A 22355-nucleotide genomic window follows, 5' to 3' on the forward strand; every position below is an offset into this window, starting at 1 on the left:
AACAGAGTCACGGGGTGCGGGAAAGTTTAACCTGTTGGTGGGTGTGGGGTGGGGATGTCCCATGGGGAGGGATATGGGGACCCCCCCTCAGTCCTGTGAGACCCTGGGGAACGGCTCCTCCCACCCAGGGAAGGGACAGAGGGGTGACACACGAGGACACAGGTGATGCAGAAACAAAACAGCCCTTTAATGCAGGTTTGGGAGCGAGAGGGGCCCGTGTGCCCCAGGATTGGGGACAGTGCTGAGGCCGCTTCCCCCCGGGCCTCCCCAGCTCTCAGCTCCACCACAAACACCCCGGACACGCAGAGGGAGGAGCAGGTGGGTGGGTGGCAGGTGTGTCACTGCTCCTCGGCACTGTCACCCTCTGCTGGGCTCAGCCACAGTCAACCTGAGCTGGGGCTGAGAAGAAATCCTCAGGCAGCTCTCCCAGGAGCCCGTCCAGGTCATCTGCAGGGCACAGCAGGATGTGAGTTCTGTGTAATTGTGGAATTGTTCAGGTTGGGAACCTGCTTTCCACAGGACAGAGAGCTTTTCCTCCCCTCCCAGAGTGGGTCTGACTCACCCATGTCACATCCATCAGCTCGCACCGGCTCTTCCCAGCTGGGATCAGAGCTCGATGGGCACAGGGAGAAGCCCCCAGGATGCTGCTCTGCACTGTGTCCACTTGTCCTCGACTGTCCCCAGTGCTCAGGAGCAGGGACACCCTGGGTGGGCTCTGCACGGGGGTCTGGGGCCAGCTCAGCCTGGGCAGGGACCTGCAAAACCCAGTGGGGACGAATTATTGGGGGATTTATCCAGCCCTCCCCCTTCCTCTCGGGGGTCCCCATAGCCCAGACCCCCCTGGGGGTCCCAGCAGTGCCTCCCCCCTCACCTGCCGGGGGGAGCAGCCCTCGGGCTCAGGTGGGAAGATCCTCAGGAGGTTGGTGGGGGTCACGTTGAGGTAGTGGTTGCGGTGGGAGGGGGAGAAAACCCCGACCTGCAGAGAGGGCAGACAGAGGGGGGGCAGAGCCAGCTCCTGGATAAACCCCCCAAGGTACAGGGCCCCATTTATGGAAATCTTAGGATGAAGGGTGAAATTTTAGGAAGAGTTGAGAAAAATCTGAGGTGCAAAACTGTGGGAGATCCTTTTCTTGTAATTGTATTTGTATTTGCATTTGTATTTGCAGTGCCAGGGTGCTATGGAATGGGAACAGGGATGTACCACATGCACTGCTTCCTCTTATCCCCTTATCCTTATATTTACATTCCCAGTTCCAGGGTTTAACTGGGTTGGGAATGGGACAGGTGATGTGCTGTATCACCACCCTGCATTCCCCTGGGATCAGACCCCACTGGGGTGGGACAAGGAGCCCCCCAGCTCTCCTCACCTGCCTCAGGAGCAGCACGGAGCCGGCCCGGAGCTCGCTCTGCCTCTGCTCCAGCAGCAGCCGGTGCACGGTGCCCTGCATCTCCCCTGGGAATGAGGATGGGGTCCCTGAGCCTCACTGGGCACAGGTAGCACCGGGCACAGCTACTGCTCCACTCACCTGTGGGGTCCCTGAGCCTCACTGGGCACAGGTAGCACCGGGCACAGCTACTGCTCCACTCACCTGTGGGGTCCCTGAGCCTCACTGGGCACAGGTAGCACCGGGCACAGCTACTGCTCCACTCACCTGTGGGGTCCCGGAACACGGCACCAGCACCAGCGCTGCTCCTGGTCAGGGTTTTGATCATCACAGCCATGCTGGGGACCTTGTTTTTTGGGAGCTGCTTCAGGGCTGCCTGCACAGCACAACGGGGATTTTGGGGTAACCTTGGGCAGGGCTGGGAGTTGAGCCCCGTGGGTCCCTTCCTGTGTGGGATATTTCAGGATTCTACAGCCCTCGTCACCCAGGGGATGTGGATGTCTGTGCTCAGCTCAGCTCAGCCCCTTCTCCAGACATTCCCAGCCCTACAAGCAGCTCTGAGGGGTGAGGGAAGAGCAGGAACCCTGGGTCAGCCTCACCTTGCGGAGCACCATGACCACACTGTAGGTGTGGAGGAAGCAGCTGGGGTCCCTCTCATCCAGCCCCAGCTCCGTTTTCATGGCCAGCCAGGGCCCCTTCCCGAAATCCTCCTCAGTGGGCAGCGGGGAGCTGGGCAGTGCCTGGGGTCAGGAACATCATGGTCACAGAGCCCCAGGGGCTCCCTCTCACCCAGCATCCCACTGGGGGATTCCCACTGGGATCTGCCCGAGCAGGGGTGGGAGGGAGGGGTTACCTGAGCCCGCGGCTTTGCCACGGCCCCGTGAGCAGGAGTCTGGGGAGCAGACACCAGGATCTCCTCCAGCAGCTTCCCAGAGTGCTTGTGGGACAGGGAGAGATGTCCAGGGATCTGCTTGGCTTCATCAGATGTTCCAATCCCATCCCAGCCCACATCCCACTCCCATTCCTGTCCTGTCCCAACCCATTGCATTCCTGACTCCATCCCTACCCTGGTTCCCATCCCCATCCCCATCTCCATCCCATCCCATCCCATCCCATCCCATCCCATCCCATCCCATCCCATCCCAATTCTACTCCCATTTCTGTCCTATCCCAACCCACTGCATTCCTGTCCCCATTCCCATCCCATCCTCACCCCATTCCCCCGCTTTCCCCATGCCCACCCAACCCCACCCCATCCCTGCCCGGTCTCCCCCCACCCTGTGCCCACCCACCTGCTGGGGCAGGATCCCGGCAGGCCCTGGGAAGCGCCGGCTCTCCCTGCGCCCGGGGGCTCGGGGGGGTCCCTGGGGGGCTTTGCTGGCTGCTGTCACCAGCTGCACCAGGTGGTTGGTGACCACGGGGGCGCTAGGGGGGCCGGGAGCGTTGGGAGCCACTGGGGGCTTCAGGAAGCTGGGGGAGCCTGAGGGGGGTCTGGGGGGCAGCCGGGGCTGGGGGCAGCTCTGTGCTGGGGGGGTCCAGGGCACCGAGGAGCTGCTCCCTGCTAGGGGTGCTTGGACAGGCCTCAGGCACGGAGCCCCCGGAGCAGGGATGGAGCCTCCGGAGCTTCCCGGCTCTCCCATGGAAGGGGGGGGTCTGGGGGTGCAGGCACCGGCCGTGCTGGGCCGCAGCACCAGTTTGGGACTGGGGAGGGGGGCCTGCCTGTCCTGCAGCCCCCCGGAGCCGGGCACCAGCTCCTCTCCCACCCTGAGCTTTTTGGGGACCCCACATTCCTGAGCGTTCTCCTTCCCTGGGCATTTCCATGGCGGCTTCTCGCAGCGCCTGGGGGGCGCTGGGGCAGTGCCAGCCCCCACGGGCACCTCGGGACCCTCCAGCTCCCTGCAGGCAGCCAGGAAAAGGTCATTGTCCAGCTCATCCTGGGGGGCTGCACCCCGCGATGGGGGGCCCTGGAATCCCACGGGATGCTCCCCCTGCCCGGCGAGGGGACGGAGGATGGGGGCTTTACTGGGATGGGCTTTACTGGGATGGGGTTCACTGGGATGGGGGTCACTGGGAGGAACCGGGACGACGCTGGCTGAGGAATGCCCGAGGGTCACAAACTGGTTCTCTGCATCCTCCACAGCGGAGAGGAAATCCTGTGAAAATAAACAGCGGGAATTCAAACGGCTCCGTGCGTTCTCCAGACTCCCCCCGCAGGCTCAGCCCGGGCACAGCGCACCTCGGGGGGGAGGGCCCAGGCCATTGGGGGTCCCTCACCTCGTCCTCCAGCTCCCCGTCGGTCCCAAAAAGCTTCTGGAAGTGGCAGGACTGTGGGATAAAAGGGGAAGAACGGGGCTGGGAGGGACACACAGGCTGGGGGGCCCTGGGTGGTCCCGGACGTTCCGCCGTGGTCTCTCGGGGCCCCGGAAGGGCCTCATATGGCCCCGAGGGGATCACGGATCGGCCCCCGCCACCGCGCGGGGGCCCGCAGGGATCCCTTTGTGGGGACCCTCCGTGGGGACCCCAGATCGCCCCCAGGGCACCCCAAAACCGGCTCCGTCCCCCCGGCCCCGTTACCATGGCAGCGCCGCGACCCCGGCCCGGCCCCGGAGGCGGAAGCGGCGGGGCCGGGACTCGAACCCACGGCCCCCGGGGAAGGGGCGGAACTTCCCCTGCGGCACCGGGCGCCCCCTGGCGTCGGGCAGGAAACGCGGCCGCGCCCTTTAAAGGGCCACGCACCCCCTTTCCCCGCGCGTGTCACATGTGCACACGCGTGTGCCCCCGCGTCACCCGGCCGGGCCCCGCGGCGCCGCCGGTGACTCAGCGCGGCCCCGGCCCGGCGTGATTCATCCCGCACGTCCCCGCGGCACGGGCTGAGTGACCCCCCCCTCCCCACCCCACCCCGGACCTGCTACACCCGCACGCGTGCGTGGGCAAGGGCACAGGCGTGTGTGTGCGTGTGTGTCCTGCACACGCGCGTCTGAGTGTGTTCCGTGAGTGTGGCAGGCTGACGTGCAGCTGCACACAGAGCACGCGTGTGCCCTGCGGAGCGTTTCCTGCCTGGCCGGTGGCACATGCGTGTCTCCACATGCGTGTTCACGCTCTTGTGTGCAGCAGCGGTCGCACACCGAGCTCCTGGGTGCGCACACGCGTGTGTGCGGCAGCACAGCGGCCCGTGGCACGTGTGTGTGTGCGCCAAGGCCTGTCACCTGTCACACACCTGTGCGCCCTTGCACGCTCACAGTCACTCGCATTCACGCGGAGCTGTTACACGCTCATTCACACACTGACACCGCCTCACGCTCACTCGCTGCGCGGCCCCTTTAAGGCCCGAATAGGCTCCGCCCCTCGTTAGGGACCACCCCTTTAAGGGGGGAGGGGCTCCGCGCGCGCGGGGCTATTTTTAGCACCGGGCGCCGTCACGTGACGCGGAGTGACGTCACCGAATGTTGTTGTCGGGGCGGGCGGGGCCGCGCGGCGAAGATGGAGGAGGAGGCGGGGGGGTGGCGGGGCGCGCGCCGGGCGGCACCGGGGGGACCCCAGGTACGGGCGGCACCGGGGGGGCACCGGGGCGGCACCGGGGCGGCCGCATCGGGGCGGGGACCCGCGCCGGGGGGGGCTCCGCGGGATCCGGGACCCCCGCGCGGCTCCGGGGGGGCTCCGTGCGGCGGCGGGGGGGCTGCGATCCCGGAGGTCCGGTGCGGTTCGGAGCGGGGATGGGGGGGGTTCTGTGCAATGGGGGTGCGGTTCAGGGGGCGCGGGGTGCGGGGCTGCGCACCGTGCGGAGCGGGGGGGCCGCATGGGGACCCCCGTGCGGGTTTGGGGGGACTGCAGCGGGGGGAGCCCTGCGCGGGTCCGGGGCTGCAGCGGGGCCCGGGCGCAGCGCGGGAGGGGGGGCGGTGGGGTCCCGGTGTGCTCGGGGAGGGGCTCCGGTGGGGGGGCCCGCTGCAGGTCGGGGGGGCTGCACTGGGGTCCCGGTGCGATCCGGTGCGGGTGGGGGGCTCCTGTGCATTCCGGGGTCCCGGTGCGGCTCGAGGGGGAAGCGCGCCCATGCAACGGGGGGGTCCTGCAGCCCGGAGAGCCCTCGTGCAGTTCGGGGGAGCCCCGCAGTTTCGGGGGTCCCGCTGCCATCGGGGGGTCCCGCTGCGGTTCGGCGGGGCCCTGCAATGAGCGGTCCCGGCGCGGCTCGGGGGGCGCGGTGCGGCTCGGGGGGGTCGGTTCAGGTGGGGGTCCCGGTGCCATGGGCCGTGCACGGTGCAGCGGGGGGGGGTCCCCGTGCGCTCGGGGGGCCCTGCGGGCTCGGGGCTCCCGCAGTGTCGGGGGGCCCGTGCGCCGGCACGGCGGCGGCTCCGCAGCGCGGCCGGGGGGGCCGGGGGGGCCCCGCTGCACCGCGCCGGGCTCGGCGCTGCCGGCGGCGCCAGTGCCGTGTGCCCCCGCCGTGGGGTCCGTCCCGCCGCGTGGCCCTCGCGGGTGACGCCCCCAGACCCCGATCTTGGGGTGACGCCTCGCTTTGGGGGGGTCGCAGCAGCGGGGAGCTCGCGGGGTGGGGGGGTCAGCGTGTGTCCCCCCTCCTCCAGCCGTGTCCTTACGGGGGTCCCATCCGTGTCCCCGTGGGGTGGCACGGCCGGGGCTCCTTGCCTGTTATCCCCCTGGGCTCCCCCTCTGCGGGGCCCCCCCTTTTCCTGCAGAGCTTTGTGTAACGCTGCGACCCCCAGGTCCCTTCTGGGGGTACCCCCAGGCCCCTCCCACATCCCAGGGGAACACCGGAGGGGAGGGGGCCACGTCCCGCCCGGGGTGGGTGCTCAGGGGGGGCTCGGTGCGGGCTCAGAGCCCCCCGTTTGCTGCCGGGGGAGCTTTTTGGGGGTCCCGCGGTGCTGACAGGCGCTTGGTCCCGCAGGGCTCCCGGGCGGCGCGGGCACAGTCCCGGTGCCCCGGCCGGCGCTGACGGACACGCGCCTCTGCGAGCCCCCCCGGCACCCGCGGGCCACCATGGACCCCCAGAGCGACACAGGTGAGAGCCCGAGGGGGGCTGCGCCCGCTGGGCACCGCTGCGAGAGCCGGGCACTGCCCCTGGGCACCGCCGTGTCCCCCCTGGGCACCGCCGTGTCCCCTGTCCCCGCTGTGCCCCCCCAGCGTGGCACCCAGCAGATATCGGGGTACCGGGGGGCCGCAGCTCCAGCGGGGGCACATCCGCGCCAAACGGGGGTACCGGGGGGCACCCCCTGCCCCGCTTATCCCAGCCCGTGCCCCTGCCCCCCTGCCGGTGCTCCCGGGCCCTGCTGGGAGGGGAAACTGAGGCACGGCTGGCGGCACCGTCGTGGCACGGCTCACACGTGGCTCTTTATGGCACCGGGGGCGGGTCCCCGCTGCCCCCCGGGGTGCCACGCGTGGGGACAGGGACAGCCAACCGTGGTGGCCGCCAGGGCCCTGCCCGCGCTGTCCCGGTTCCCGCCCTATAATTATCCCGGGGGGAACTCCGGCGACATCTGGACGCGCTGGTGTCCCCCCCCTTCCACCACCCCGAGGGGACACGCGGCAGCGCCGACACCGCGGCCTCCGCAGGGGAAACTGAGGCACGGGGCGGTGGTAGCGGGTGTCCCCTCTGTCCCCAGCCCGCCCCCCGGGCCGCCCGCCGGTATTTGCGGAGCGGCCGCGGGGCTGGAGCGCGGCCCGGCCGTGCCTGGCACGGGGCTGGCACGCGGCGCGGTGGCACGGGGACACGGCCGGGCCACCTCTGCCATCCCCGGCCGTTTCCCACGGGGTCCATTCCCGGCTTTGGGGCTGTTTGGAGGCGTTTGGGGACCCCTCGGGGGTGCTGAGCTGAGCTGGGAGGGCTCGGCCGGGCTGGGGATGTGGCAGAGGCCACCCCTGCGCTCAGTCAGCCCCTGGGGGTCCCCAATCTGCCCCCGGGTGCTCCGTGACCCCCCCAGGGCTCCTTTTCCCGCCCCCATCCCAGAACCGGGGGGTCCCGTGGGTGCTGGTCCCATCTCGGGGTGCAGCCCCCTCCTTCCCCTCCTCCCTCCTGGAGTTCTGGGGGTCCCCACTGCTCCCCCCAACACCCCCGAGGGTCCCCCAGGTGTGCCACCACCTCTGGGGGGGGCTCCGCGGGCCGGGGCCCACCCCCCTCTGCTCTGCTGTGGGAGCCAGGACAGGAGTCTGGGCTGGGATTTGGGGTGCGACCACCGGGAAAGGGGGTCCGGGAGCCGGGCGGGCCCATTCCCGCGGCCTCCTGCCCGCTGGCAGCACCAGAAATAGCCGGGCTGACGTCAAGGCCCAAAGCACCCCGGGGGGGGGGGGGCAGCGGGGGGGTCGCGGGGTGTCCCAGAAATATCCCGGCTATTAAAAGTCTTGGCTCGGGATTAACGCCTGGTAAATAAACGTGGCGCTGCCGGGGGGGTTACGCACGGTCTGGGCGCCTGGGGGGGGCGTGGGGGGGTCCCCCGTCCCCGAAAAGGGGGGGGGGATTCCACACCTCAGCACGGTGTCACCCCCCCGCCCCTGCCCTGCCCGGGGTTGTCCCTGCAGAGCCGCTTGGGGACAGACGCCGATGCGGTGGGAAATGTGCTGAGCTGGCCCCCCCAGCCCCTCTTGGGGGGCTCCTGTTGGGGCACTCGGGGGGTCTGGAGTGGGCTGAGGGGGAGGGGGGGGTCCTCGGCAAGTGGGGCTAATCCCCCCCACCCCCAGCACATCCCAGCTTTGGTTCGGGCAGCGCTGATTAACGCGGATTAACGTCCCTGGCAATTAGGGGGATGTGGGATGGAGCTGGGGGGTCCTGGGGACCCCAGGCCTCCCCCAGCCAGGGCTGCCCCTGCCCCCCCAGCCCCCGGGGCAGTTGGGGGATGCAGCTGGGTCTGGGGGAGGGGGGGGCACACAGCGCATCCCCTCCCGGGATCTGCCGTGGCCCCCCCGGCACAATTCCCTATTTATAGCCGGCTCCTCCCGTGCGCCGGCTATTCCCAGGCGCCAGAGAGAATAGCCTGGATTGGGGGGGGGGGGCGTGGGTGAGGGGGGGTCCTTCGGCCCTGCCCTGCCTGCACTGGGGGGGCTGCATTGGCTCCCGTCACCCCAAAACCCAGGGATGCTCTGTGACCCCCAGCCCCACCCGCCGGGGAGAGATTTGGGGTGGCTGGGGTTGGGTTTGGGGGTGCACGTGCATCCCCCCCCCCCTCCCAGTTCCCAGCCCGTTCAGGGGGTCCCGGGTGTCTCTCTGCAGAGGGGGGCTCCGGCCGTGAGCCCCCGCTGGAGCTGCTGCCCCGTGTCCCCCTGCACGCTGCCTTGCCCGCCCCAGGTGAGTGGGGGCGGCCCCCCGTGCCCCCCAAAACCCGGTGACACGGTCCCAAACCCGGTGACACCGTCCCAAACCCGGTGACACCGTCCCAAACCCGGTGACACCGCCCCAAACCCGGTGACACGGCCCCAAACCCGGTGACACCGTCCCAAACCCGGTGACGCCCCCCACAGGTGTGTGTGTGGGGGGAGCTGCTGAACACGAGCGTGTTCAGGTGTGTAATGGGAGAGACCCCCCCCTTGCACAAATGCGTGTGCAAGGGTGTGACAGGTGTGCAAGGACAGGTGCTGCAGCCCTGGGGGTGCAGCCCCCGGCCCCTCCCGTGTCCCCATTCCGTGGGACACCCCCATTGTCCCCACGGGGACCTTTCTGTTTGGGGGAGCCCTGGGCAGCGAGGGGTTAAACCCCCCTGTCCCTCAAGGGGGAGGGGGCTACAGGTGGGGTGTGCCCCCACCCCAAAGCCCCCACTCACCCCAAAATGCCCCCTTGGCACCTCGGGGTGCTGAGACTCCCCCATTGCACCCCGACATCCCACGGGGCCCTTTGGGGACCCCCGGCTGGGGGGGGCTGCAGGACCCCGGTGTACCCAGAAATACCCCTAGGAGAGCTGAACCCCGGGGCTGGATGGGAATGGGGGGGTCTGTCTGTCCTTGGGGGGGGTCTGCCTGTCCTTGTGGGGGTGCAGGAGGACCCCAGTGTACCCTCAAATACCCCCGGGAGAGCCGAACCCCGGGGCTGGATGGGGCTGGGGGTGGTCGGGATATGGGGGTGCTGCTTCTCCTGGGGGGGCTCTGTGGTACTGGGGGGGGGTCTGGCTGTTCTTGGGGGGGTCCGTCTGTCCTTGGGGGGGGGTCTCTCGGTGCCGGGGGGAGTCTGTGCCCCCCTCTCCGTGCACGGTGACGTCCGTGGGTCCGCGCGGGGACGGGGACACGTCAGTGCCCGTCAGTGCCCGGGGGAGGGGGCTCGGCTGGGCTGGGCTGGGCTGGGTTGGGGGGGGGCCTCATTGACATGCACCGCGTGCCCCCCCCCGCCCGCCCCCGCCTTCCTGTGTGCGTGGGGCCGCCCACCCCCCCCCCCCCACTCCTGCGTGTCCCATCCCTCCCTGTCTGTGCCCCCCGGTGGGTGCTGGGGCGGAAATTTTGGGGTTGATCCAGGGGGATGGGTCTGAGGGGAGACCCCCGAGGGCTTCCTTGACACCCCCCCAGAACCCACCCCAAACCACCCCTGACCCCCCCATCCTTGCAGCATCCCCCTTCAATGAGTCCTATCACCCCTGGGACACCCCCAAACCCCTCTGCATCCCCGGAGCCCCCCAAACCTGCCCCTCAAAGCCCTCCCAGCCCCCTCCATCCTTCCCGGCGTGTCCCCATCCCATTTCCCCCCGACCCAGCGTGTCCGGCAGGGCCGGAGGGGCCGGAGGGGCCGGGGCCCGAGGCGGGGGTGGACGCGGGGCTGGCGGCGGCGCGGGAGCAGCAGCTGCAGCGGGAGCTGGTGGCCCTGAAGCAGCAGCAGCAGCTCCAGAAGCAGCTGCTCTTCGCCGAGTTCCAGAAGCAGCACGAGCACCTCACCCGCCAGCACCAGGTCCAGCTCCAGAAGCACCTCAAGGTGGGTGCAGGGGCATGGCTGGGGCTGGGGAGGGGATTTGGGGGTGCTGGAGGTGTGGGGGATCTGGGGGGGATGGAGCTGGGGGGTGTCACCAGTCTGGGGCAGATGGGGCTTTTAGAGGGGTATTGGGGATGATGGGGCTTTTGGGGGGGTACTGAGGATGATGGAGATGTGGGGTGTCACCCATTGGGGGGAATGGGGCTTTTGGGGGGGTACTGAGGATGATGGAGATGTGGGGTGTCACCAGTCTGGGGGGGAGATGGGGCTTTTAGAGGGGTATTGGGGATGATGGAGCCATTGGGGGGATACAGGGAGTGATGGAGCTGTGGGGTGTCACTGATGGAGGGTGAGGGAGCCATTGGGGGGGCACCGGGGGTGCCAACACCATGGGGCACCTGCTCTTGGGGCCGGGGGTGCCACTGATGGAGGGTGAGGGAGCCATTGAGGGGATGGAGCCGTTAGGGGGGACACGGGGGGTGCCAGCACCATGGGGCACCTGCTCTTGGGGTGTCACTGATGGAGGGTGAGGGAGCCACTGGGGGGACACGGGGGGTTCCAGCGCCCCCCTCGGGGCCGGGGCTGAGGGGGGGTCCCGGGGCTGTGCCTGGGGTCCCACGGCGGTGCCCCCTCCCCACAGCAGCAGCAGGAGGCCCTGGCAGCCCGGCGGCAGCAGGAGCTGGAGCAGCAGCGGCAGCGGGAGCGGCAGGAGCTGGAGCAGCAGCGCCTGGAGCAGCTCCAGAGCCTGCGCCCCAAGGAGCGGGGCCGTGACAGTGAGTGGGGGGGATGTGGGGGTGCAGCAGGGCTGGGGGGGGGGCTGTGCTGCCCCCCTGACCCCCCTGTGCCCCCCAGGTGCCATCGCCAGCACGGAGGTGAAGCTGAAGCTCCAGGAATTCCTGCTCAGCAAGACGAAGGAGCCGGGCCCTGGCCCCCCCAACCATTCCCTCCCCCAGCACCCCAAATGTTGGTAGGTGCCCCTGAGGCCCCCCAGCCCCCCCCCGAGGCACTCTGGGGGTGACCCGGGTGTCCCAGCGAGGTCTCTGCCACCTTTTCCCCCCCCTCCAGGGCTCACCACACCTCGTTGGACCAGAGTTCCCCCCCCCAGACCGGCAGCCCGGGGACCCCCCCGTCCTACAAGCTCCCCCTCCTCGGCACCTACGACGGCCGGGACGATTTCCCGCTCCGCAAAACCGGTGGGTGGCGGTGGGGACAGGGGGGGCGTGCCACGCCCGTGGGGGGTGACGGTGACAATCCCGGTGACAATCCCGGTGACAATCCCGGTGACACACTTGTGTCCCCAGCGTCCGAGCCCAACCTGAAGGTGCGCTCGCGGCTGAAGCAGAAGGTGGCGGAGCGGAGGAGCAGCCCCCTCCTGCGGCGCCGCGACGGCTCCGTGCTCAGCGCTTTCCGCAAGCGCCACGTGGAGATCACCGGTGCGTGCCAGGGACACCGCGGGGACACCGCGGGGACACGGGCTGGGCTCGCTCACCAGGTCACCCAGTGCTCCCCCAGAGCCCCCGTGGCCTCTCGTGGCTGGGGTGACGCATGCGGCACATGTGAGGTGTCAGGGTGTGACAGACCATGTGATACGGAGCAGTGTCAGGGTGTGACACACTGTGTGACACAGAGCGGTGTCCCTGTGCCCACGTGACACACATGTGTCCTGCGGTGTGGTGTGACATGGGGCAGTGTCTGTGTGACACAGGGCAGTGTCCCCATGCCCATGTGACAGAGGGCAGTGTCCTCCTGCCTGTGTGACACACGCATGTCCTGCAGTGTCAGTGTGACACGGGGCAGTGTCCTCATGCCCTTGTGACACATGTGTCAGTGTGTGACACGGGGCAGCGTCCCCATGCCTGTGTGACACAGAGCAGTGTCCCCATACCCGTGTGACACAGAGCAGTGTCCCCATGCCCGTGTGACACCCGTGTCCCCCGCAGTGTCTGTGTGTGACACAGCTGTGTCCCCATGCCCGTGTGACACGGGGCAGTGTCCCCATGTGTCCCCATGCCTGTGTGACACAGAGCAGTGTGCCCATGCCCGTGTGACACCCGTGTCCCCCGCAGTGTCTGTGTGTGACACAGCTGTGTCCCCATGCCCGTGTGACACGGGGCAGTGTCCCCATGTGTCCCCATGCCTGTGTGACACAGAGCAGTGTCCCCATGCCCGTGTGACACCCGTGTCCCCCGCAGTGTCTGTGTGTGACACAGCTGTGTCCCCATGCCCGTGTGACACGGGGCAGTGTCCCCATGCCCGTGTGACACCCCCGTGTCCCCCGCAGTGTCATCGGTCTGCAGCAGCGCCCCCGGGTCGGGGCCCAGCTCCCCCAACAGCTCCCACGGTGCCCACAATGGCCTGGCCGCCTCTGTCCCCAACATCCACAGCGAGGTACGGCCCCACGGGGACAGGGACAGGGACATGCGGGTGGGAGGGGTCAGTGCTGTCCTGTCCCCACACGTGTTAGTGGCATGTCGTGTCCCCACACGTTGGTGTCCTGTCCCTACACGTGTTGGTGACCTGTCCTGTCCCCACACGTGTTGATGGCGTGTTCCCACAAGCGTTGGTGGCCTGTTGTGTCCCTGCATGTGTTGGTGGTGTGTCCCCACACTTTTTGGTATCCTGTCCCCACATGTGCTGTCCTGTCTGTCCTGTGGTGTCCCCTCGGGTGTTGATGCCACGTTTGCCGTGTGGTGCCACAGCAGCTCCTGCCCCAGCCCCGCGCCCTGGCCCTGGACGGGGCCCAGCTCAGCCTCTACACGTCCCCATCGCTGCCCAACCTGTCCCTGGGGCTGCAGGCCACTGTCACCGTCACCAGTGCCCACCTCCCCGTGAGTGGGGGCGCGGGGACCCTGGGCTGGGTGGCACTGGGACCCTGGGCTGGGTGGCACTGGGACTTGGCTGGTGGGACATGGGAACCCCACAGGGGGTGGCAGGGGGACCTGGAGCTCCACAGAGGGAACATGAGGGACCCCATGGGGACACCGTGGCGGGTGGCACTGGGACATGGAACACCACGGGGGGGGGGGGGGATATGGGGATGCATGTGTGGGGGGTGGCCTGGGGGGCCTGGCACCCTGCAGCAGGAATGTGGGGACCCCACAGAGGTGGCACAGGGACCCCACAGGGGTGGCACAGGGACGTGGCAGCCCTGGGGCGATGTGGGGACCCCACAGGGGTGGCACAGGGACCTGTTAGCCCTGGGGCAGTGTGGGGACCCCCAGTGTCACGGCTGTCCCCGCAGGTGTCCCCCAAGCTGTCGCCGCAGGCGGAGGGCGAGCGGCCGGGGGTGCCCCCGGGGGTGTCCCCGCTGCGCCCCGGGGCCGCCCTCACCGGGAAGTTCCTGAGCACCTCCTCGATCCCGGGCTGCCTGCTGGGGGTGGCCCTGGATGGGGGGGACGCCCCGGCCGGGTCCCCGTCCCTGCTGCAGCACGTGCTGCTGCTGGAGCAGGCGCGGCAGCAGAGCACCCTCATTGCTGGTGAGCCCTGCGTGCCTGCTGCCTGTCCCCTCCGTGGTGTCCCCTCAGTGTCCCCCTGCTCCCCCCTTAGTGTCTAATGCCTCCCTGATCCCTCCTCGGTGTCCCCTCAGTGTCCCCCTGATCCCTCCTTGGTGTCCCTTCAGTGTCCCTCTGGTCCCCTCTCAGTGTCCCCCTGATCTCTCCTCAGTGTCCCCCTGGTCCCTCCCTCAATGTTCCCCCAGTCCCCCCCTCAATGTCCCCATAATCCCCCCTTCAGTGTCTCCTTGGTCCTCCCTCAGTGTCCCCCTTATCGCCCCCCCCCAGTGTCCCCTCAATCCTTTCTCAGTGTCCCCCTAATCCCCCCTGAGTGTCCCCCCAGTGTTGCCCCAGTCCCCCTCCAGTGTCCCCCCAGTACTTCCCCAGTTTGCCCCATTTTCCCCCCCAGTCCTGCCCAGTTCACCCCCCTTTCCTTCCCCTCTTTCCCAGTTCCCCCCAGTCTGTCCCGCATTTCCCCAGCGCTCCAGGGTGGCTCTGACCCAGTGTCCCCTGTCCCCGCAGTGCCCCTGCACGGGCAGTCCCCGCTGGTGATGGGGGGGAATTGGGGGCCTCTGTGGGGCTCGGGCTGGCTCTGACCCGGTGTCCCCATGTCCCTGCACGGGCAGTCCCCGCTGGTAACGGGGTGGATCGGGGGGCTCGGGGTGGCTCTGAGCCGGTGTCCCCATGTCCCTGCACGGGCAGTCCCCGCTGGTAACGGGGGGTAGGTCAGGGGGCTCTGGGGGGCTTGGGGTGGCTCTGAGCCGGTGTCCCCATGTCCCCGCAGTGCCCCTGCACGGGCAGTCCCCGCTGGTGATGGGGGTGGATCGGGGGGCTCTGGGGGGCTCGGGGTGGCTCTGACCCGCTGTCCCCGTGTCCCCGCAGTGCCCCTGCACGGGCAGTCCCCGCTGGTGGCGGCGGAGCGGGCCGGGGCTCCCCGCGGCGGGGGCAGCAAGCTGCCGCGGCACCGGCCCCTGAGCCGCACGCAGTCCTCGCCGCTGCCGCAGAGCCCCCAGGCGCTGCCCCACGGGCCCCTCCAGCAGCACTTCCTGGACAAGCAGCAGCTCCAGCTGGCCAAGGTGGGGCATGGGGGGCGTGCGGGGTGGGTGTTGGGGAGCTTTGGGGCACCACTGACCCCCAAAATACAGCAGGGGGAGCAGTGCGAGCAGGGGAAACTGAGGCACAGGGTGGGAAATTGGGGAAGGGCTGGCCAAAGGTGTGTGGGGTGGCTGTGGGGTGACTGGGGTGTGGGATGGATGCAGGGCACGGGGTGGGTGCAGGGGGGCCATGGGGTGACCCTCACTTAACCCCCGTGCCCCCCCAGCTGCTCCCCAAGGGGGCGGAGCTGGCCCGGCAGCCCCCCACCCACCCCGAGGAGACGGAGGAGGAGCTGACGGAGCAGCAGTCGCCCCCCCCGGGGGAGAGGGGCCCCCCAGGCCCCTCCCTCGGCCCCCCCATCGCCCTGGTGTCCCCAGAGGCTGGGGACCCCCCGGAGCAGCCCCAGGACCCCGAGGGCTGCCAGGAGCCAGGGGACAGCGGGGATGAGGCCGAGGCCCCTGGGGACCCCGACGTCACAGAGCTGGGGGTCACCTACAAGCAGGTGAGACTTTGGGGGGCACCCAGACGCTCCCTGAATCTCCAGCACCCCCTGCCCTCCCCCCAGCCATGTTGTGTGTGTCCCCCCCCCCCGTTTTTGGGGACGCTGCCGCAGCGATGACTCGCGAGGGTCGGTGACTCATCCCCCACTCTGTCCCCTGTCCCCGCCGCCCCCACACCGTGACCCCCCCATCGGTGAGTCACTCACCCCCTCCCCTCCCCAGGTGTACCCCGAGGCGCCGCTGCAGCTCTTCCCCGCGCCCCCCCTGGGGGTCCTGGCTCTGCCCCACGCCGCCCTCGCCCGCACGCAATCGTCCCCGGCCAGCGTCAAACCCCCCCAGCCCGAGGGGCCCCCCAAGCACCTCTTCACCACAGGTATGGTACTGAGGGATGGGGGGGTCCCTGTGCCCTGGGGGTGCTGGGATTTGGGGGGCTCCTGTCCCATGGGGTGGCTGTGTCCCCCCCCCCCCCGAGGGTCCCATTCTGTGGTGGGGCTGTGGATGTTCCTCTCCTGTGGGGTTCCCTTCTTCCCTGGGGTTCCCAATCCTGGGGGTGCCCAGGGATCCCCCAGCTCCACAGGATCCCTCTGTCCCCTGGGGTCCCCCTACCCCATAGGATCCCTCTGTCCCCTGGGGTCCCTCAACACCATAGGATCCCTCTGTCCCCTGGATTCCCAATATTTTGGAATGTTCTGGGGTCCCCCTACCCCATAGGATCCTTCTGTCTCCTCAATTCCCAATATTTTGGAGTGTCCTGGGGTCCGTCAACGCCACAGGATCCCTCTGTCCCCTGGATTCCCAATATTTTGGAATGTTCTGGGGTCCCCCTACCCCATAGGGATCCCTCTGTCCCCTGGGGTTCTCAGTACTTTAGAATGTTCTGGGGTCCCCTAACTCCACAGGATCCCTCTATCCCTTGGGTTCCCAATATTTTGGAATGTCCTGGGGTTCCTCAGTGCCACAGGATCCCTCTGTCCCCTGGGGTTTCCAATACCTGGGGGTGCCTGGTGTCCCCAATCCCATGGATTCCCTTTGTCTCCCGGGGTTCCCCACACCTCGGGGTGCCCAGGGACCCCCGTACCCCCTGGGATCCCCCTTCCCCGGGGCTGCCCCTCCCTGGGGGTGTCCCGGGGTGCCAGCTGTGCCAGCTGTGCCGTGCCAGGTGTGGTGTACGACACGTTCATGCTGAAGCACCAGTGCACCTGTGGGAACACCACCATCCACCCCGAGCACGCCGGCCGCATCCAGAGCATCTGGTCCCGGCTGCAGGAGACGGGGCTGCTGGGCAAGTGTGAGGTGAGGGGGGGCTCCCCAAGTTCTGGTGGGGGGTCAGGATGGCACAGGGAGCCTGGGGGCTCAGCCTGTGCCCCCTCCCAGCGGATCCGGGGCAGGAAGGCGACGCTGGAGGAGATCCAGACGGTGCACTCGGAGCACCACGCGCTGCTCTACGGCACCAGCCCCCTGAACCGCCAGAAACTGGACAGCAAAAAGCTGCTGGGTGGGTGCTGGGGGTCCCCCGATGCCTGGGACCCCCCTCTCTGGAGCTGGGGTCACCTTGCTGCCCTGTTCCTTGTGATCCCTCTGTTCCCTGTGGGTCCCCATCCCCTGGGGCATCCAGGAGAGTCCGTGTCCCATGGGGGGTTCCAGTCCTTGGGGTGTTCAGGGGTCCCATGGGGTCCCTCTGTCCTTGGGGTTTCTCCATCTCTTGGGGTGCCTGGGGTTCCCCTGTCCCACAGGCCAGGGGTTCCCCCTGTCCCCACAGCCTGTCCCGTTGGCTCCTTGTCCCCTGGTGTTCCCCGTCCCTTGGGGTGCCCAAGGGTGCCCTTTTCCCATGGGATCCCCCATCCCCTGGCGTTCCCAATCCCTTGGGGTGCCCTTTTCCCATGGGATCCCCCATCCCCTGTCATTCCCAATCCCTTGGGATGCCCTTTTCCCATGGGATCCCCCTTTCCCTGGCGTTCCCAATCCCTTGGGGTGCCCTTTTCCCATGGGATCCCCCATCCCCTGGCGTTCCCAATCCCTTGGGGTGCCCTTTTCCCATGGGATCCCCCATCCCCTGGCATTCCCAATCCCCTGGGGTGCTCAGAGGTCCCCTTACCCCACGGGACCCCTGTGTCCCCTTGTCCCCATCACCCCGCAGGTCCCATCACTCCGAAGACGTACGCGGTGCTGCCGTGCGGGGGCATCGGGGTGAGTCTGGGGGCAGGGCTGGGGGTGTCCCCGGGGTGGCCGTGCCCCCGTGACCCCCGGTGTCCCCGCAGGTGGACAGTGACACGGTGTGGAACGAGCTGCACTCGTCCAGCGCGGTGCGCACGGCCGTGGGCTGCCTGCTCGAGCTGGCCTTCAAGGTGGCCGCAGGGGAGGTCAAGGTGAGCGTGTGGCACTGTCACTGCCTCCCTGCACATGTCCCTCCCTGTCCTGTGCGTGTCCCTCTGTCCCAGTGTGCCCCAGTGCCACACGTGTCTCTGTGTCACACACACATTCCTGTGTGTCCCTCCCTATCCCATGGATGTCCCTCTGTCCCATTTGTCCCCAGTGCCACACGTCCCTCTGTGTCACACAGATGTCCCTCCCTGTCCCACCCGTGTCCCACTCGGTCCCAGTTGTGCCCCGATGCCACACACATCTCTGTGTCACACACACGTCCCTCTGTGTCCCACCCGTGTCCCTGTGTCCCAGTTGTGCCCCAGTGCCACACGTGCCTGTCACACACAGATCCCTCTGTGTCCCACCTGTGTCCCTCTGTCCCAGTTGTGCCCCAGTGCCACAGGTCCCTCTGTGTCACACACACGTCCCTCTGTGTCCCATACATGTCCCTGTGTCCCAGTTGTGCCCCAGTGCCACAGGTCCCTCTGTGTCACACACAGATCCCTCTGTGTCCCACCTGTGTCCCTCTGTCCCAGTTGTGCCCCAGTGCCACAGGTCCCTCTGTGTCACACACACGTCCCTCTGTGTCCCACTCGTGTCCCTCTCTGTCCCCCAGAATGGCTTCGCCGTCATCCGCCCCCCAGGCCACCACGCCGAGGAGTCCACGGCCATGTGAGTACAGGGACGGGGCTGGGACCCTCACCCAGGGCCACCCCCCTGTCCAGGGCCACCCCCTGCACTGATGTCCCTTGTCCCCAGGGGCTTTTGCTTCTTCAACTCCGTGGCCATCTCGGCCAAGCTGCTGCAGCAGCGGCTCAGCGTGGGCAGGATCCTCATCGTGGACTGGGTAAGGGGGGCACAGGGGGGACCCCACAGGCCTTGGGGCCCGCCTGGGTGGGTGTGGGGGTGTCCCTGAGCCCCGGGTGCCCCCCCAGGACATCCACCACGGCAACGGGACCCAGCAGGCCTTCTACAGCGACCCGCACGTGCTCTACATCTCCCTGCACCGCTACGACGACGGCAACTTCTTCCCGGGCAGCGGGGCCCCCGAGGAGGTACCGGGGACACTTTGGGGGGTGGGGGTCCCTCGGTGCTCCCCCCTGAGGCACGGGGGGGTCACTCACCCGTGGCTGTGCCCAGGTGGGCAGCGGGCTGGGCGTGGGCTACAACATCAACATCGCCTGGACCGGCGGCGTGGACCCCCCGATCGGGGACGTGGAGTACCTGACAGCCTTCAGGTGGGGGGGCTCTGCCTCGGGGGGGTCCTGAGCCCTTGGGGGTGTTCCTGAGCCCTTGGGGCGTTCCTGAGCCCTTTGGGGGGTTCCTGAGCCTCTGGGGGGGGTTCCTGAGCCCTTGGGGGGTTCCTGAGCCTTTGGGGGGGTTCCTGAGCCCTTGGTGGGTTCCTGAGCCTCTGGGGGGGTTCCTGAGCCCTTGGGGGGTTCCTGAGCCCTTTGGGGGGTTCCTGAGCCTTTGGGGGGGTTCCTGAGCCCTTGGTGGGTTCCTGAGCCTTTGGGGGGGTTCCTGAGCCCTTGGGGGGTTCCTGAGCCCTTGGCGGGGGGGTTCCTGAGCCTCTGGGGGGGTTCCTGAGCCCTTGGGGGGTTCCTGAGCCCTTGGCGGGGGGGTTCCTGAGCCCTTGGGGGGGCTCTGTCCTATGGGAGGTGTCCCTGTGTCCTGGGGGAATGGTCTCTGTGCAGTGGGGGGGGGTCCCTGCATCAGGGGGTCCTCTGGATCCTGAGGGGGTCCCTGCACACCTCAGGGGGGTCCATGAACACCTTGGGGGGGTCCCTGCACACCTCAGGGGGGTCCATGAACACCTTGGGGGGGTCCCTGCACACCTTGGGGGCTCCTTGCACACCTTGGGGGCCATCCCTGCTCCCTGGGGGGCTCCCCATGTCCTGGGGTGTCCCTGTTCTCTGTGAGGATCCCCATGTCCTGGGGGGGTGTCCCTGTTCTCTATGAGGATCCCCATGTCCTTGTGGGGGTGTCCCTGCCCTCCTGGGGGGCTCCCCCAGCCCTGGGGGGGTCCCGAGCCGCCGTTGCCCCCCCCAGGACGGTGGTGATGCCCATTGCCAAGGAGTTCTCCCCGGACCTGGTGCTGGTCTCCGCCGGCTTCGACGCCGTCGAGGGCCACCTGTCCCCTCTCGGTGGCTACTCCGTCACCGCCAAGTGTGAGTGGGGGTCTGGGGGCACCCCGGGGGGGGACCCCGGCCCTGCCACCCCTCACCCCCTGCCCGGTGTCCCTGTCCCCCCAGGTTTCGGGCACCTGACCAAGCAGCTGATGATGCTGGCCGGGGGCCGGGTGGTGCTGGCGCTGGAGGGGGGACACGACCTGACGGCCATCTGCGACGCCTCCGAGGCCTGTGTCACCGCCCTGCTCGGCCTCGAGGTACGGGGGACACCCCTGGGGCCACCCCGAGCCCCCCAGCCCTTCCCTGGGGGCGTGCTGGGGTGTGCACCCCATGTCGTGTCTCAGTTCCCCCTCGTTGGTTGGTGAGGGGCTCCAGTCCCGTCCCTGCTGTGGCTTTGGGGGTGCTGGTGGCAGTCTGGGTGTTCTGCTGGCACTTTTGGGGGTGCTGGTGGCAGTTTTGGGTTGCTGGTGGCACTTTTGGGGGTGCTGGTGGCATTCTGGGGTTGCTGGTGGCAGTCTGGGGGTGCTGGTGACAGGCTGGGTATGCTGGTGGCATTTTGGGGGTGCTGGTGGCAGTCTGGGTGTTCTGGTGGCACTTTTGGGAGTGCTGGTGACAGTTTTGGCTTGCTGGTGGCAGTCTTGGGGTGCTGGTGGCAGTTTTGGGTTGCTGGTGGCAGTCTGGGTGTTCTGGTGGCACTTTTGGGAGTGCTGGTGACAGTTTTGGGTTGCTGGTGGCAGTCTGGGGGTGCTGGTGACAGGCTGGGGATGCTGGTGGCATTTTGGGGGTGCTGGTGGCAGTTTGGGGGTGCTGGTGACAGTCTCGATATGCTGGTGGCACTTTGGGGATGCTGGTGGCACTTTGGGGATGCTGGTGGCACTTTTGGGGGTCTGACAGGGTGTCCCCCCCCCAGCTGGAGCCCCTGGACCCGGCCCTGCTGCAGCAGAAGCCCAACGTGAACGCAGTGGCCACGCTGGAGAAGGTCATCGAGATCCAGAGTGAGGACGGGGGCACAGGAGCTCCCTGAGGGGTCCCTGGGGCCGGTTCTGTCACAGGGGGGGTCCCTGAGGGGTCCCTGGGGCCGGTTCTGTCACAGGGGGGTCACGGGGCGTCCCTGGGGCCGGTTCTGTCACAGGGGGGGTCCCTGAGGGGTCCCTGGGGCCGGTTCTGTCACAGGGGGGTCACGGGGGGGTCCCTGGGGCTGGCTCTGTCACAGGGGGGTCACGGGGCGTCCCTGCCCGCTCGGTGCCAGCCCAGTCCCTGTCCCTGTCCCTGTCCCCAGGCCGGCACTGGGGCTCTGTCCGGCGCTTTGCCGCCGCCGTGGGCCGGTCCCTGCTGGAGGCGCAGCGTGGGGACACCGAGGAGGCCGAGACGGTGACAGCCATGGCCCTGCTGTCCGTGGGGGCTGAGCACGGCAGGACGGAGCCACAGGCCAGGTACGACACAGGGGGACATGGGGGTGTGTGACAATGGGGGACATGGGGGGACATGAGGGGTGTGACAATGGGGGACATGGGGGGACATGGGGGACACAGGGGCTGTGTGACACTGGGGGACATGGGGGGACACAGGTCAGGGTGAATGGAGCCAGGTGTGACATGGGAGGGACACAGGGGGTGTGTGACAGTGGGGGATAGGGGGGGACAAGGGGGACACAGAATGGGGGTGAATGGAGCCGGGTGTGACACCAGGGGGACACTGGGGGTGTGTGACACTGGGACATGGGGGTGTGTGACACTGGGGACACGGGGGTATGAATGGAGCCAGGTGTGACACTGGGGGGACACAGGGGACACAGGATGGGGGTGAGTGGAGCCGGGTGTGACACTGGGGGGGAACTTAGGGGACATGGGGGGACACAAGGGACATGGGGACGGTGTGACACAGGGACGGTATGACACTGTGGGGACACAGGGGACGTGGAGGGTGTGACTGGGGGACACAGGGGAACACGGGGAGGGTGTGACACTGGGGGGGACACATGTCGTGTGGGGGTGACAGACACTTGTCCCTCCCCTGCCCAGGCCAGCAGAGGAGCCCATGGAGGCTGAGCCCACGCTCTGACCCTCCCGGATCATCCAGCAAACCAAGGAACACCTGGAAAAGATGAAAAACACACACAAAAAAAAAAAAATCACAGTAAAAGGAAAAAAAAAATCCAAAACACACAGACAAAAAAAAAAAAAACACTAAAAAAAAAAAAAGACAAAAAAAAAAAAGGCAGAAATCGAAAGGAAAACCAGAAAAAAAAAGAGGAAAATATTTTCTTTTTCTATTAAAAAGAGGAGAAAAACACAAAAAAATCCCCCCGCCCGTCCTGTGCCCCCGGCTCCCCGCGGTGTTTGCGGTCGTGTCTCTTGTGCAGCAGCAGTTCCACCAGCACCCCCTGTCCCCCCATGTCCCCCCATGTCCCCCCATGTCCCCTGTGTCCATCGGGTCCCCCCCGGCGCTGCCCGGACCCTCCCGGGGCTCCTCGAGATTTTTTTTAGGGTTTTTTCCTTATTTTC

The 22355-nt window shown here is 68.0% G+C and overlaps 3 protein-coding genes across 8 annotated transcripts; 1 reads left to right on the forward strand and 2 right to left on the reverse strand.

Moving 5' to 3' along the window:
• Positions 1 to 166: 166 nt before the first annotated feature.
• On the reverse strand, positions 167 to 4029 carry HROB (homologous recombination factor with OB-fold). Its single transcript, XM_066567147.1, has 10 exons — positions 3960 to 4029; positions 3660 to 3710; positions 2678 to 3538; positions 2239 to 2322; positions 1985 to 2125; positions 1653 to 1761; positions 1368 to 1453; positions 872 to 976; positions 563 to 755; positions 167 to 447 (listed from the first exon to the last, which is right to left on the reverse strand). The coding sequence occupies exons 1-10, from the start codon at positions 3960 to 3962 to the stop codon at positions 374 to 376; spliced, it is 1707 nt and encodes a 568-aa protein (XP_066423244.1). The 5' UTR covers positions 3963 to 4029; the 3' UTR covers positions 167 to 373.
• A 792-nt stretch (positions 4030 to 4821) lies between these two features.
• LOC136567179 (basic proline-rich protein-like) lies at positions 4822 to 6373 on the reverse strand. Its single transcript, XM_066566679.1, has 3 exons — positions 6262 to 6373; positions 5161 to 5890; positions 4822 to 5110 (listed from the first exon to the last, which is right to left on the reverse strand). The coding sequence occupies exons 1-3, from the start codon at positions 6371 to 6373 to the stop codon at positions 4822 to 4824; spliced, it is 1131 nt and encodes a 376-aa protein (XP_066422776.1).
• Positions 4889 to 21953, forward strand: HDAC5 (histone deacetylase 5). Of its 6 annotated transcripts, none has more exons than XM_066567123.1 (27): positions 4889 to 4925; positions 6280 to 6393; positions 8596 to 8670; positions 10061 to 10275; positions 10913 to 11045; positions 11125 to 11239; positions 11338 to 11465; positions 11574 to 11705; positions 12554 to 12660; positions 12972 to 13100; positions 13514 to 13748; positions 14646 to 14839; positions 15085 to 15360; positions 15581 to 15731; positions 16518 to 16651; positions 16733 to 16853; positions 17496 to 17545; positions 17617 to 17724; positions 18339 to 18394; positions 18482 to 18569; positions 18658 to 18777; positions 18863 to 18960; positions 19772 to 19890; positions 19975 to 20108; positions 20762 to 20846; positions 21131 to 21284; positions 21873 to 21953. In XM_066567123.1, exons 2-27 carry the CDS (start codon positions 6372 to 6374, stop codon positions 21910 to 21912), a joined length of 3219 nt encoding a protein of 1072 aa, XP_066423220.1. In that variant the 5' UTR covers positions 4889 to 4925; positions 6280 to 6371; the 3' UTR covers positions 21913 to 21953. The 6 variants fall into 6 exon arrangements, with proteins under 6 accessions (XP_066423220.1, XP_066423221.1, XP_066423222.1 ...); XM_066567124.1 differs by having other exon boundaries at positions 12975 to 13100; XM_066567125.1 differs by having other exon boundaries at positions 10916 to 11045.
• Positions 21954 to 22355: the final 402 nt, after the last annotated feature.

This window comes from Molothrus aeneus, chromosome 28 (assembly GCF_037042795.1).
Source record: "Molothrus aeneus isolate 106 chromosome 28, BPBGC_Maene_1.0, whole genome shotgun sequence".
Taxonomy (NCBI): Eukaryota; Metazoa; Chordata; class Aves; order Passeriformes; family Icteridae; genus Molothrus; species Molothrus aeneus.